This window comes from Bubalus bubalis, chromosome 9 (genome assembly GCF_019923935.1).
Source record: "Bubalus bubalis isolate 160015118507 breed Murrah chromosome 9, NDDB_SH_1, whole genome shotgun sequence".
Lineage (NCBI taxonomy): Eukaryota > Metazoa > Chordata > Mammalia > Artiodactyla > Bovidae > Bubalus > Bubalus bubalis.
In genome coordinates, this window is record NC_059165.1 from 108,513,527 (window position 1) to 108,527,035 (window position 13,509).

The 13,509-nt window shown below is 40.9% G+C and overlaps 1 protein-coding gene and 1 long non-coding RNA gene across 5 annotated transcripts in view; one reads left to right on the forward strand and one right to left on the reverse strand.

Moving 5' to 3' along the window:
- The window catches only part of RUFY1 (RUN and FYVE domain containing 1), a 67,135-nt gene that overhangs the window by 39,905 nt on the left and 13,721 nt on the right, over window positions 1–13,509 (forward strand). For all 4 annotated transcript variants that reach the window (XM_025293942.3, XM_006058861.4, XM_006058863.4 and 1 more), the window contains exons 10-12: window positions 723–839; window positions 1,271–1,438; window positions 12,943–13,040. In XM_025293942.3, the coding sequence (XP_025149727.1) occupies window positions 723–839; window positions 1,271–1,438; window positions 12,943–13,040 (383 nt within the window). The remainder of the gene's footprint in view (window positions 1–722; window positions 840–1,270; window positions 1,439–12,942; window positions 13,041–13,509) is intronic.
- On the reverse strand, window positions 10,552–12,356 carry LOC123335195. The gene is made up of 3 exons (XR_006553588.2): window positions 11,760–12,356; window positions 11,029–11,175; window positions 10,552–10,693 (listed from the first exon to the last, which is right to left on the reverse strand). It is a non-coding gene; the product is annotated as an uncharacterized LOC123335195 (long non-coding RNA).

Genomic DNA, 13,509 nt, shown 5'->3' on the forward strand with positions numbered 1-13,509 from the left:
TGGGGCTTCCCAAGTGCCTCTAGGCCTTTGTAAGTGAAAGTTACTGTTCCCTCCTCAGCTTCTCTTGTGCGCCCAGGCCCCTGTGGTGCTGCCCTGGTGCCCAGCAGTGGGCCTGGGCCCTTCTCCTCCTGTGTTCTCATCACTCGTCGCGTCTCCCTCCATTATAGAAGCCGTTTGCTGGTTTGTAGAACTGCTGACTGGCAGCCGTCTCACCCAATGACCTGAGGGTAGAGACTGTATCTGATTCATCTCTAAATTTACCCAGTGCCAAAAATTATGCTAGATAAATATTGAATGGGGACCTTTCCCACTCAGAACAACTTTTTTGTTTTAAAGAAAATTAAATTATTTCTGAGCCCACCTTTTCAAAAATCTGTTAGTTTGCTTTCGTCCTTCAAGTTCAAACACATTAAAATATCTTTAAAATTTTAACTTTTCTCTATTATTTTAAAAAATAGAAATTATGCTACTTTTTAAAACATATATGTGGTATATTTTAGCAACTTATTGACCAGAGTTGTATTAATATATCTTTTGTTACCTGAACGTGATTGACCAGAGTGTTTCATTATTCACTTACATAACAAATCGCCAGTCACAGGCATTGGTTTCTGCAATAATTCCCCAGTCAATATGCATTAAAATACTTTGTACTTGGCCAACCTAGTAGTTAGCTTGCTTTGTAAACAAACCATTCCTCTGGTGCTCTTGTTTGATCACAGATAACAAAACAAGATACAAAAATTGAACTGGAGACTTACAAGCAGACTCGGCAAGGTCTGGATGAAATGTACAATGATGTGTGGAAGCAGCTGAAGGAGGAGAGGAAGGCCCGTGTGGTGAGTGTGTGGGCCTGAGAGTCGTCAGAAAGATTGCCCACTTTATTCCCTGTAAGCTAACTTCTATCAGCACTTTGCAGACACATGCTTCAGCCTTCTTTAAAATGAATTAGTTTTATGGGAATAAGGCTTTTAATGTGTTAAAAAAAATTTCCTGGAGTGTTCCTCATTGCCACCTACCTACTTTCTGTTGACTTGATCCTGAGCCAGTGTTCATTATAAAATGAAAAAAGGAAAAAAAAAAAATAATAAAATAAAATAAAATGGAAAAAGGGGTAAAATTAAATCTAGTTATGCTCCAGACAGACTTGTCTGCATCTCCCTAAGCTATTCAGACCTTCGTATTTTCAGCACTGCCCAAAATACAGTATTAGTTAAGTTCATTTCTCTGATCTACTTTAATAATATTCTCCTTATTAATATCCTTTAAGGAACTAGAAAAAGAACTGGAGTTACAAATTGGAATGAAAACTGAAATGGAAATTGCAATGAAGCTACTAGAAAAGGACACCCATGAAAAGCAGGACACTCTAGTCGCCCTGCGCCAGCAGCTGGAGGAAGTCAAAGCCATTAACTTACAGATGTTTCACAAAGTCCAGGTGGGAATTGGCTTTGTGTCCACATCACACAAAGCCCCGACACAGTGGGCATGGATTCCGTCTTCCAAGTTTGGGCAAGTGACAGTTTGACTTAATGTTGGCCATAACTCGCAAGGCTCATGATATCTGCTTAGGCATCGCCAGACCCCTGTCTGCAGAGTCAGCACGGCATAGCTGGATTCCCCAGGGAAGGACCACCCCCACTCCCTCTAGTGCTGCTGGAATTCTGGCTTCACCCTCTTTCTCCCTCTGGGCTTCAGATGCCGAAGGCTGAGTCAACACTTGTATCCCTGGTTGGAGCACTATAAAGAAACATCCCTCCTGTTTTCTTATTTCCTTTTACCCCCCACCCCACTCCCATCCTCTTTCCTGTAGCCCAACATTCGAAAGCGTTAATCTTTTCATTTGTATTTATCACTCTAAAACATGTATCATTTTGAGATACAAATTTTAGTTTCCATCAGTGATATTGTGCTATGGCGCTCTTGTTCCTTTTTCTGCCTCGGCGTGACATTCATCTGCGTACTTGTCTGGTGTTGGCTTCTTAACACAGTTTAGCTTCCCAGTGTGTGGACCCACTGCACTTTCTTGCCCAGTGACGGACAAACGATTTTCCTTCACTATGCTAGCGCAAGCCACACCCTGGCAAGTAGTGTACCCATCTCCCTTTGCAACCTGGGAGAATCTCTCTGGCAGACACAATCGTAGTGTCCTCCCAGCCAGACACTTCTTTCTTCCTTTGTGTTCTTGGTTTGCACAAGTCCAGCCACACTGCTTTCCAGAAGGGCTGCACCAACATACACTCCCTCCAGCTGTGTCATGCGGTACCTGTATTGTGAGTGAGTGTACAATTGTTTTAATATTCATTTCTCAGTCTAGTGAGCTTGAGCATCCTTTCACATGGCAGTTAGCCATTTATGTTTCCTCTCTGTGGCTTACCTGTTCATATTTTTTGTCCTTTATTTCTTTTGGGCTTTCTGTTTTCCTTGTTGATGAGTAGTAATGTATAGTGTAAATATTAGTCCTTTACTGGTCTACAGATTGTAAGTATCTTCTCCTAGTCATCTACTATCCTTAAGTCCCTAGTTTTGATGTAGTCTAATGTGTTGATTTTTCACATATGGTTAGCACTTTGGGGGCTTCTCTGATAGCTTAGTTGGTAAAGAATCCGCCTGCAATGCAGGAGACCCTGGTTCTATTCTTGGGTCTGGAAGATCCCCTGGAGAAGGGATAGGCTATCCACTTCAGTATTCTTGGGCTTCCTTGTGGCTCAGCTGGTAAAGAATCTGCCTGAAATGCAGGAGACCTGGGTTGGGAAGATCCCCTGGAGAAGGGAACGGCTACCCACTCCAGTATTCTGGCCTGGAGAATTCCATGGACTGTATAGTCCACGCAGTCGCAAAGAGTCAGACACGACTGAGCAACTTTCACTTTCACTTTCTTTCTTTGCCCTTTGCTGCTGCTAAGTCGCTTCAGTCGTGTCCGACTCTGTGCGACCCCATAGACGGCAGCCCACCAGGCACCCCCGTCCCTGGGATTCTCCAGGCAAGAACACTGGAGTGGGTTGCCATTTCCTTCTCCATTGCATGAAAGTGAAAAGTGAAAGTGAAGTCGCTCAGTCGTGTCCGACTCCCAGCGACCCCATGGACTATAGCCCACCAGGCTCCTCCGCCCATGGGATTTTTCCAGGCAAGAGTACTGGAGTGGGGTGCCATTGCCTTCTCCCCTTTGCACTTTGGAGGTTTTGTATTAGAAACTTCCTCGTGCCCAGGTGTCAAAGATAGTCCACACTAGTTGTCTCAACCTTTCACGTTAGGTTTGTACTGTTATCAAGAGTTAGCCTTGGTATATGGCATTACCCAGGGATCCAGTGTTCTTTTTGTCCATATAGTAACTGCTTCCAGTTCACTTACTGGCATGTGGCCGCCTTCATCATGTGTCAAGTTCCTATGGAAATAAACGGAACTGTCTCTGAGGTCTCTGTTCTGCTTGCCAGTTTGTTTATTTCCATTGCCATAGCTTTGCAGTAGGCTTTAACGTCTGGTTGGCTCTGTTAGTTTGCTCTCGCTGCTGTGATAGAACACCACAAACTGAGTGGCTTAACAAGAATTTGCCACCTCGCAGTGCTGGAGGCCAGAAGTTTCAGCATCAGGTATTGGCAGGGGTGGTTTCCTCTGAGGGTTGTGAAAACGTCAGTCCCAGCTGTCTCTCCTAGCTTCTGGTGGTTGCTGTCAGTTTTGGGGGTTCCCACTTGGAGGAGTTACCACCCCATCCTGCCTTCATCTTCACACAGCATTTTCCCTGTGTGTGCATGCCTCTGTCCACATCTCCCCTTTGTATAAGGACACCAGTCGTATTGTATTGGGAGCCCACCCAACTCCACCGTGACTTCATCTTAATTAATTATGTCTGCAGTTAGTGACCCTGCTTCCAAATGGGGTCCTGGGTCATACTGGGGGTTAGGACTTCAACATAACAGGTTTGGGAGGGACGTGACTCAGCCCATAACGTTGGTCAAGCCTGCCCATGTTTCCCCGTTTCCTCTCTTCATTTTCCGATTCACTTATCTATTTATAAATGTTTGTTCTTTTTTATCTTCTTTTAAATTGAAGGATAGTTAATTCACAATGTTGTGTTAATTTCCGGTGTAAAATGACTCTTTTTCAGATTCTTTTCTATTATAGGTTATTATAAATCATTGAATATAGTTCCCTGTGCCATACAGTAGGTCTTGATCTATTTTATATATAGTGATATATATCTGCTAACCATAAATTTCTAATGTATCCCTCCCTACCCCTTTCCCCTTTGGTAACCATAAGTTTTTTCTGCAAGTCTGACTCTGTTTCTGTGTTGTAAATAAGTTCATCTGTATCATTTTTTTAGTTTCCTCATATAAGTGGTATGATATTTGTCTTTGGCTGACTTACTTCACTTAGAGTGATAATCTCCAGGTCCATCTGTATTCCTACAGATGACATTATTTCTTTCTTTTTATGGCTCTGTAGGGCTTCCCTGGTGACTTAGTGGTAAAGAATCCACCTGCCAATGCAGGAGACTCAGGTCTGATGCCTGGGTCAGGAAGATCCCTGGGGAAGGAAATGGCTACCCACTCCAGTATTCTTGCCTGGGAAGTCCCATGGACAGAGGAGCCTGGCGGGCTGCGGTCCGTGGGGATGCAAGAGAGTCAGACACGACTTAGCAACTAAACAACAGCAATATTCCATGGTGTGTGTGTGTGTATATATATATAGTGCATACAGACGTCTGTATGCACTATATATATATACACACACACCATATCTTCTTTATCCATTCATCTGTCAATAGATATTTTGGTTGCTTCCACGCCATGGCTGTTGTAAATAGTGCTGCAATAAACATATATCTTTTTTAATTAGACTGTTCGTCTTTTCTAGATATATGCCCAGAAATGGAATTGCTAGATCTTATAGTAACTCTATTTTTAGTTTTTTAAGGAATCTCCATATTGTTTTCCAGCGTCTGTACCAATTTACATTCCCAGCAACAGTGCAGGCAGTTCCCTTTTCTCCACACCTTCTCCAGCGTTTATTATTTGTAGACTTTTTCATGATGACCATTTTGACTGGTATGAGGTAATACTTCACTGTAGTTTTTATTTGCATTTCTCTATAATTAGCCATGTTGAGCATTTTTTCATGTGCCTGTTGGCCATCTGTATGTCTTTCAGAGAAATGTCTAATTAGGTCTTCTGCCCATTTTTTGATTGGGTTGTTTGGTTTTTTGATATTAAGCTATATAAGTTTTTTGTGTATCAAGAAGAGATGAGAAGGCTTTCTTCAATAAACAAAGCGAAGTAGAGGAAAACAACAGAATGGGAAAGATTAAAGAACTCTTCAAGAAAATTGGAGATATCAAGGGAACATTTCATGCAAGGATAGCCACAGAATAAAGGCCAGAAACAGTAAGGACCTAACAGAGCCAGAAGAGGTTAAGAAGAGGTGGCAAGAATACGCAGAAGAACTATACAAAAAAGATCTTATGACCAGGATAACATGATGGTGTGGTCACTAACCTAAAGCCAGACATCCTGGAGTATGAAGTCAGGTGGGCCTTAGCACTACAAAGCTGGTGGAGGTGGTGGAATTCCAACTAAGCTATTTAAAATCCTAAAAGATGATGCTGTTAAAGTGTTGTACTCAATATGTCAACGTTGGTCACAAGACCGGAAAAGGTCAGTTTTCTTTCCAATCTCAAAGAAGGGCAATGCCAAAGAATGTTCAAAGTACCAGTCAGTTGTGCTTGTTTCGCAAGCTAGTAAGGTTATGCTCAAAATCCATGGAGGTAGGCTTCAGCAGTACATGAATCGAGAACTTCCCGATGTACAAGCCAGGTTTAGAAAAGACAGAGGAACCAAAGATCAAATTGCCAACATTCATTGGATCACAGAGAAAGCAAGGAAATTCCAGAAAAACATCTAATTCTGCTTTATTGACTACGCCAAAGACTTTGACTTTGTAGATCACAATAGACTGGAAAATTCTTAAAGAGCTGGGAATAGCAGAATACCTTACATGCCTCCTGAGAAATCTGTATGCAGGTCAAGAAGCCACAGTTAGAACCTGACGTGGAATAACTGGTTCCAAATTGGGAAAGGAGTACAACAAGGCTGTGTATTGTCACTCTGTTTATTTAACTTCTTTGCAGAGTACATCTTGGAAAATGCTGGGCTGGATGAATCACAAGCTGGAGTCAAGATTTCCATGAGAAATATCAACAGCCTCAGATATGCAGATGATACCACTGTAATGCAGAAAGTGAAGAGGAACTAAAGAGCCTCTTGATAAAAGTGAAAGAGGAGAGTGAAAAAGCTGGCTTAAAACTCAACATTCAGCCACAGGTGCACATGTGTTGCCCCCATCCTGAGCCCCCTTTCCTGTGGCTGATTCATGCCGATGTATGGCAAGAGCCACCACAATATTGTAATTAGCCTCCAATTAAAATAAATAAGTTAATTTTTTTTTTAAAGAACTCAGCATTCAAAAAACAAAGATCATGGCATCCAGGCCCATCACTTCATGGCAAATAAGTGGGAAAACAGTGGAAACAGTGACATTTTTTGTTGGGCTCCAAAATCACCACAGATAGTGACTGCAGCCATGAAATTAAAAAGATGCTTCTTCTTAAAAGGAAAACTGTGACAAACCTAGACAGCATATTAAAAAGCAAAGACATCGCTTAGCCGACAAAAGTCCATGTAGTCAAAGCTCTGGTCTTCCAGTAGTCGTGTATGGATGTGAGAGTTGGACCATAAAGAAGACTGAGTGCCAAAGAATTGATGCTTTCAAACTGCAATGCTAGAGAAGACTCTTGAGAGTCCCTTGGACTGCAAGGAGATCAAACCAGTGAATCCTAAAGGAAATCAACCCTATTCAGTGGAAGAACACTAGATCCCTAGGTAATGCCATATACAAAAGTTAACTCTTGATGCATTACAAACCTAAATGTGAAAGGCTGAGTACACTAGTGTGGAATGTCTTTGTCACCTAAGCATGAGAATGTTTCTAAAACAAAACCTCCGAAGTGCAAACCATACATGAAAAATCAACACATTAGACTATGTCAAAACTAGGGACTTAAGGATAGTAGATGTCTAGGAGAAGATACTTACAATCTGTAGACCAGTAAAGGACTAATATTTAGACTATACATGGAATTACTACTCATCAACAAAGGAAAGATAGGAAATCCAAAAGAAAAAGGGACAAAAAATATGAACAGGCAAGCCACAAAGAGGAAACATAAATGTTGAAGCTGAAGCTCCAGTACTTTGGCCACCTGATGTGGAGAGCCAACTCATTGGAAAAGATCCTGATGCTAGGAAGGATTGAAGGCAAAAAGAGAAGGGGGCAGCAGAGAAAGAGATGGTTAAACAGCATCACTGACTCAATGGACATGAATCTGAGCAAACTCCAGGAGACAGTGAAGGACAGGGAAGCCTGGCATGCTGCAGTCCATGGGGTCACAAAGTCGGCCACAACTTAGGGACTGAACCACAACTATAAAGCTGGCTGTTGGTATATTTTCAAAATCCCTCTGTTGGTCACATCATTAGCAAATATTTTCTCCCATTCCATAGGTTGTCTCTTCATTTTGTTTATGGTTTCCTTTGCTGTGCAAAAGCATATAAGTTTAATTAGGTCACATTTGTTAATTTTCACTTTTGTTTCCATTTCTCTAAGAGATGGATCCAAAAAACTATTGCTGCAATTTATGTCAGTGTTCTGCCTATGTTTTCCAGTGTTATACCTTGATCTTTAATCCATTTTGAGTTTTTCTTTGTATATAGTGTCAGAAAATGTTCTGTTTTCATTCTTTTACATGTAGCTGTGCACTTTCCCAGCACCGTTTGTTGAAGAGACAGTTCTTTTCTCCATTTTCTTGCCTCCTTTGCTGTAAATTAATTGACCATAAGCACATGGGTTTATTTCTGGGCTTCTCTCCTGTTCCATTGATCTCTCTCTGGTTTTGTGCCAGCATCATGCTGCTTTGGTTACTGTAACTTTGAGTGTAGTCTGATTCTTGATAAATATTTTAGAATAAGATATAAACTTCCTTTTTTAAAACTCCAGCTGAATTTCCTAAGTGGGAATTACATTGAATTCAAAGCTTACTCTCCTTTTGTCCTTTTTATTCCATAAGACTTGCATTTTCTCCAGGTGAGCTCCTCGATTCTGTCTAGTTCTCGATGGCAGCTTGGTTGTTTCCTTATTTTGGCTGCATCTTCTAGTGAGGTCTTACTAATACAGAGAAGTGCTTTTGTGCTTTATAGGTTGATCTTGCATTTAACAACCTTGCCCACCACCTGGTTCTGATAGTTTGTCTGTTGATCTTGTTGGTTGTAATTAATCATATTGTAGGCAAATAAAGACAGTTTAGTCTCTTCACTCTCAAGTCTTGTGCCCATTATTTGTTTCTTTTAGCACCGGACTCCATGACTACATTAAACAGGAACAGAAATAGTGAGCAGACTTGTGATTCTGATCTTAAAAGTAATGCATGCAAAACTTTCTCCATCAGGCCTTCCCTGGTGGCTCAGTGGTAAAGAATCCACCTGCCAATGCAGGAAACACGGGTTCCATCCCTGATTGGGAAAAATCCCACATGCCTCGGAGCAGCTAAGCCCACGTGCCGCAACTATTAAGCCTGTGCACTGGAGCCTGGGAGCCACAACTACTGAAGTCCACACGCCCTAGAGCCTGCGCTCCGCAGCTAGAGAGTAGCCCGTTCTCTGCAACTAGAGGAAAGCCCACACAGCAAGAAAGACCCAGCACAGCCAAAAATAAATAAATACAATTATTTTTAAAAAAGATTTCCCCATCAAGAATAATGCTTACTAGGTGGTTGGTGTATAATCTTTACTGAATTAAAGAAGTTCTTTTTTTTTTATTTATTTACGTTCTGTGCATGGGCTCCCTGTCGCCGCATGGAGCAGAGGCTGCTCTGATTGTCCCGCACGGGCTTCTCACTGCAGTGGGTTCTCGTCGTGGAGCACGGGGCTTGTGGGCTTCAGTAGCTGCAGTGCGTGGCCTCTAGAGCACAGGCTCAGCAGTTGTGGTACTCCGGTTTAGTTGCTCATGGCATGAGCGATGTTCCGTGATCAGGGATGGAACCCATGTCTCCTGCATTTTCAGGCAGATTCTTAACCACTGGACCCCCAGAGAAGTCCATGAAGTTCTTCTTTATTTCTTGTTTGCTCAGAGATTTTTCTCATAAATAAATATTGAACTTTATTAAAATGTTTTAGGTTTTTTTGCATTTTATCTATTGTGATAGAACAGTTCTTTTTCTTCCTTATGTATGTGGCAATTTCTAGATTAACGTTCCTGGATTCCTACTTGATTGTGATATATTTAAATATGTAGCTAATATGTATGTTTATACATGAGACAGACCTCTAACTTTCTTTCCTATTACTAACCTTATTTGGCTTCAAAATCATGGTTGGACTGGTACTGTAAAATAAGGTTTCCTGTTCTCTTTCTTAGAAGTAACTCTTATAAGATAGCAACTATCTATCCTCCAAAAGTCTTGAGAATCCCATCCACGTTATAGGATTCATCTGGGCTGGGCTTTTTGGGTCAAGGAGACTATGACTGCCATTTCAATTTATTGAATGCCTACTGGTTTATTCATATTCTCCATTTCTTCTCAGACCAATTTTGATATATTTTATACTTTTTCCCAAAATGTGTCTTATTTTATTTAGGTTTTCAAGTGTTCTAGGTCATAATTGTTTATAATATTCTTTTGCAGAATTTTTAAATCTCTTTAATTCAGTGTTTTCTTATTACATTTTCTGTCTTTCTTCCTTATCTAATCTTGCCAGAATTGTGTCTGTTCTAATAATCTTTTCAAAGAACTGGCTTGTTTTCTAATATTCCTTATTGTGTACTGTTATTGTTTCTTATTTCATTGATCTCTACCTTCACTTTCATTATATTCTTTCTTATTTCTTAGGGTTTACTCTGTGATTCATTTTCAGCTTCTGAAATGCATACTTAGCTCATCTGTTTTATTTTTTTTTAATTTCATTAAATATTTTATTTAGAGTTTAAAATTGCCCACAAGTACTGTTTTAGCTAGGCTTCCACAGTGGCTCAGGTGGCAAAGAGTCTGCCTGTAGTGCGGGAGACCTGGGTTTGATCCCTGGGTCGGGAAGATCCCCTGGAGAAGGAAATCGCAACCCACTCCATATTCTTGCCTGGTAAATCCCATGGACAGAGGAGCCTGGTGGGCTACAGTCCATGGGATCACAAAGTGTTGGACATGACTCAGCGACTTCACTTCACTGCTTTAGCTATGGCACTCACATTTTGAGAAAAGTATTTAATTGATTGGGTTGGCCAAAAGGTCTGTTTGGTTTTTTCTATAAGACAGCTCTCACAACATTTAGTCTTTAACTTCATTCAAAACAGTTTTGTTAGATTGTATCATGACAGTTGTCATAGTGGCCTGCATTTTCAAAAAATTTAGCAAAATTGGTGAATTTCTATAAAGCTATTTTAATATTGAAGATGGAAGGAAAAAAGCAGCATTTTTGGCACATTGTTATTATTTATTATTTCAAGGAAGGTAAAAATGCAACTGAAATGCAAAAAAAATGTATGTGTACAGTGTGTGGAGAAAGTGCTGGTCAATTGTGTCAGAAGTGGTTTGTGAAGTTTCCTGTTGGAGATTTCTTGCTGGATGATGCTCCCCAGTCAGATGGACCTGTTGAAGTCAATAGAGATGAAATCAAGACATCAATTGACAACAATCAGTGTTAAATTACATGAGAGATAGCTGACATACTCAAAATATCCAAATTAAGTGTTGAAAATTATTTGCACCCCCTTGGTTATGTTAATCATTTTAATGGCTTGGGTTCCACATAAGTTAAGCGAAATAAACCTTCTTGACCGTGTTTCCACATGTCATTCTCTTCTGAGACGTAATAAAAACATTCCTTTTAAAAAGCAAATTGTGAAGGGCAACAAAAAGTGGATACTGTACAATAATATAGAATAGAAGAGATCATGGGGTGGGCAGAATGAACTACCACCAACCTCGCCAAAGGCAGGTCTTCATCCAAAGAAGGTGATGTTATATATATGGTGGGATTAGAAGGGAGTCCTCTATTATGAGCTCCTTCCAGAAAAACCACACGATTAATTCCAATAAATACTGCTCCCAATTAGACCAACCGAAAGCAGCTGTTGATGAAAAGTGTCCAGAATTAGTCAACAGAAAACGCATAGTCTTCCATCAGGATAACACAAGACCACATGTTTCTTTGATGACCAGACAAAAACTGTTACAGCTTGGCTGGGAAGTTCTTCTTTTAAAAAAAAAAAAAAGATAGGGGTTTGTTTGGTTTTATTTATTTGGCTGCGCCAAGTCTTAATTATGGCATGCAGGATCTTTAGTTGCAGCGTGTGGGATCCAGTTCCCTGACCAGGGATCAAACCTGGGCCCCCTGCAGTGCACTCTCAGCCAGTGGATCATCAGGGAAGTCCCTGGCTGGGAAGTTCTGATTCGTGCACTGTATTCACCAGACACTGCACCTTCGGATTTCCATTTATTTAAATCTTTACAAAATTCTCTTCATGGAAGAAAATTCAGTTACTTGGAAGAATGTAAAAGGCACCTGCAACACTTCTTTGCTCAAAAAGATAAAAAGTTTGGGGAAGATGGAATATGAAGTTGCCTGGAAAATGGCAGAAGGTAGTGGAACAAAATAGCATGTTGTTCAATAAAGTTCTTGTTGAAAATGATAAATGTGTCTTTTATTTCTTACCTAAAAACCAAAGTACCTTATTGGCCAACCCAATAAAAAGCATATTTTTCTTATCTATCATCTCTGAAATTAAGACACGTCTTATAGTCAGTGTCATGACATGTTTCAAGTAGCAGTCTTTTCCTTTCTTAGTGGTATATAAAATTAGGATGCATCTTCAGTAATGAAATACTGCAGTGTTTTCAATGTCTTTCAGCTCTAAGTATTTCAATTTCTCTTCTGATTTTTTTAGCTCAATGTATTTTAGTAATATTCTATTCCATTTGCAGATGTGAGGTGTTCAGCTATTCTTTAGTTGCTTACATCTAGTTTTACTACGTTAAAGCCAGAAAATACAGTCTATGTATTCCTGGGAATGTATCAGTACTTCTTTCTGTCTTCAATCTTTCTGCTTCCTTGTATTTAAGAGTGTCTCTTGTAGACACACAGAAACATGTTTGGTTGTTTTGTTTTGTTTTTTTTTTGCTGCCTCCTGGTCACTCAGCATCTGCCACAGTTGAAAGCTTGGGCTGAAAAAGTCACATGGGTGCGGGTACGAACCCAGCTGCACCACATTTGTGCTGTAACCTTTACCCAGGTGCTTTCTCCTTCTGCGCCTCCGTCTCTTGCTCAGAGAAGTTGCTGCCAAGTCGCTTCAGTCGTGTCCGACTCTGTGCGACCCCATAGACAGCAGCTCACCAGGCTCAGAGAAGGGGGGGCTCACAATGCCCACCATGAGAACCCTGCAAGACTCACATAAACTCATGGAGGTGCCTGGCACATGAGAAGGCTCAGCAATGTTGAGTCAGATCTGACTCTGAAGTTCCTTTTCAAAAAGGGACTTGGTCTGTTCAAACACAGAGCTTCATTACCTCCCTCTCTGCCTTTTTTTCACCACTCTGCAAGGCTTGCAGGATCTTAATTCCCTAATTAGGGACTGAACCCAGGCCACAGCAGTGAAAATGCCAAGTCCTAACCATGGACTACTAGGAAATTCCCCCTCTGCCTTTCTTTATGTTGATGGCACTGGGAGCGCTGACCTAGTTCGTCTTCTAGGGCTGTAGTGAAGAGCCGCAATTAATGAAACACTCTTGAAAGTATTATTAAAAAAGTACAAAGAGAACAGTTGAACCCTCTCGTAGTCCAGAACAGGCAGGGGGGTGAAACAGAAGCAGAAAATGACCCTCTTTCCTTGCTTTTATAGAATGCAGAGAGCAGTTTACAACAGAAGAATGAAGTCATTACATCTTTTGAAGAAAAAACCAATCAAGTCATGTCCAGCATGAAACAAGTGGAAGAAAGGTAAAACACTTCCTCCTGGCAGATATTCCCTAGAAGGTACTAGGCATTGTCTGGGCCTGGAGACTTACTCAGAGTCTCTCTCAAAAGTATAGACAAGTTGGAATGACTTTCCTTCAGGTCTTTAGTCTTGCCCGGAAAGGGGACTGGATTCCCTAGTTTTGCCTAAGCGTGTATTCAGTTATTCAACTTTTGGGCTACTATATCACTTTGACATCTCAGGGAGTCAGAACTATCCCCTGAGCTCACATTTAAATCGGGTCAGGGACCTCCCTGGCAGTCCAGTGGACAAGACTCTGCACTTCCGTTGCAAGGGGCAGAGGTTTGATCCCTGGTCAGGGAACTAAGATCCTGCATGCTGCACAGCATGACCAAAAAATAAAAGTTAAATAAATAAATAGCAGGTCAGTAAGGGATCAGAATACAGTTTAAAAAAAAAAATAGACTCATACAAATATAGGTGACTGTTTTT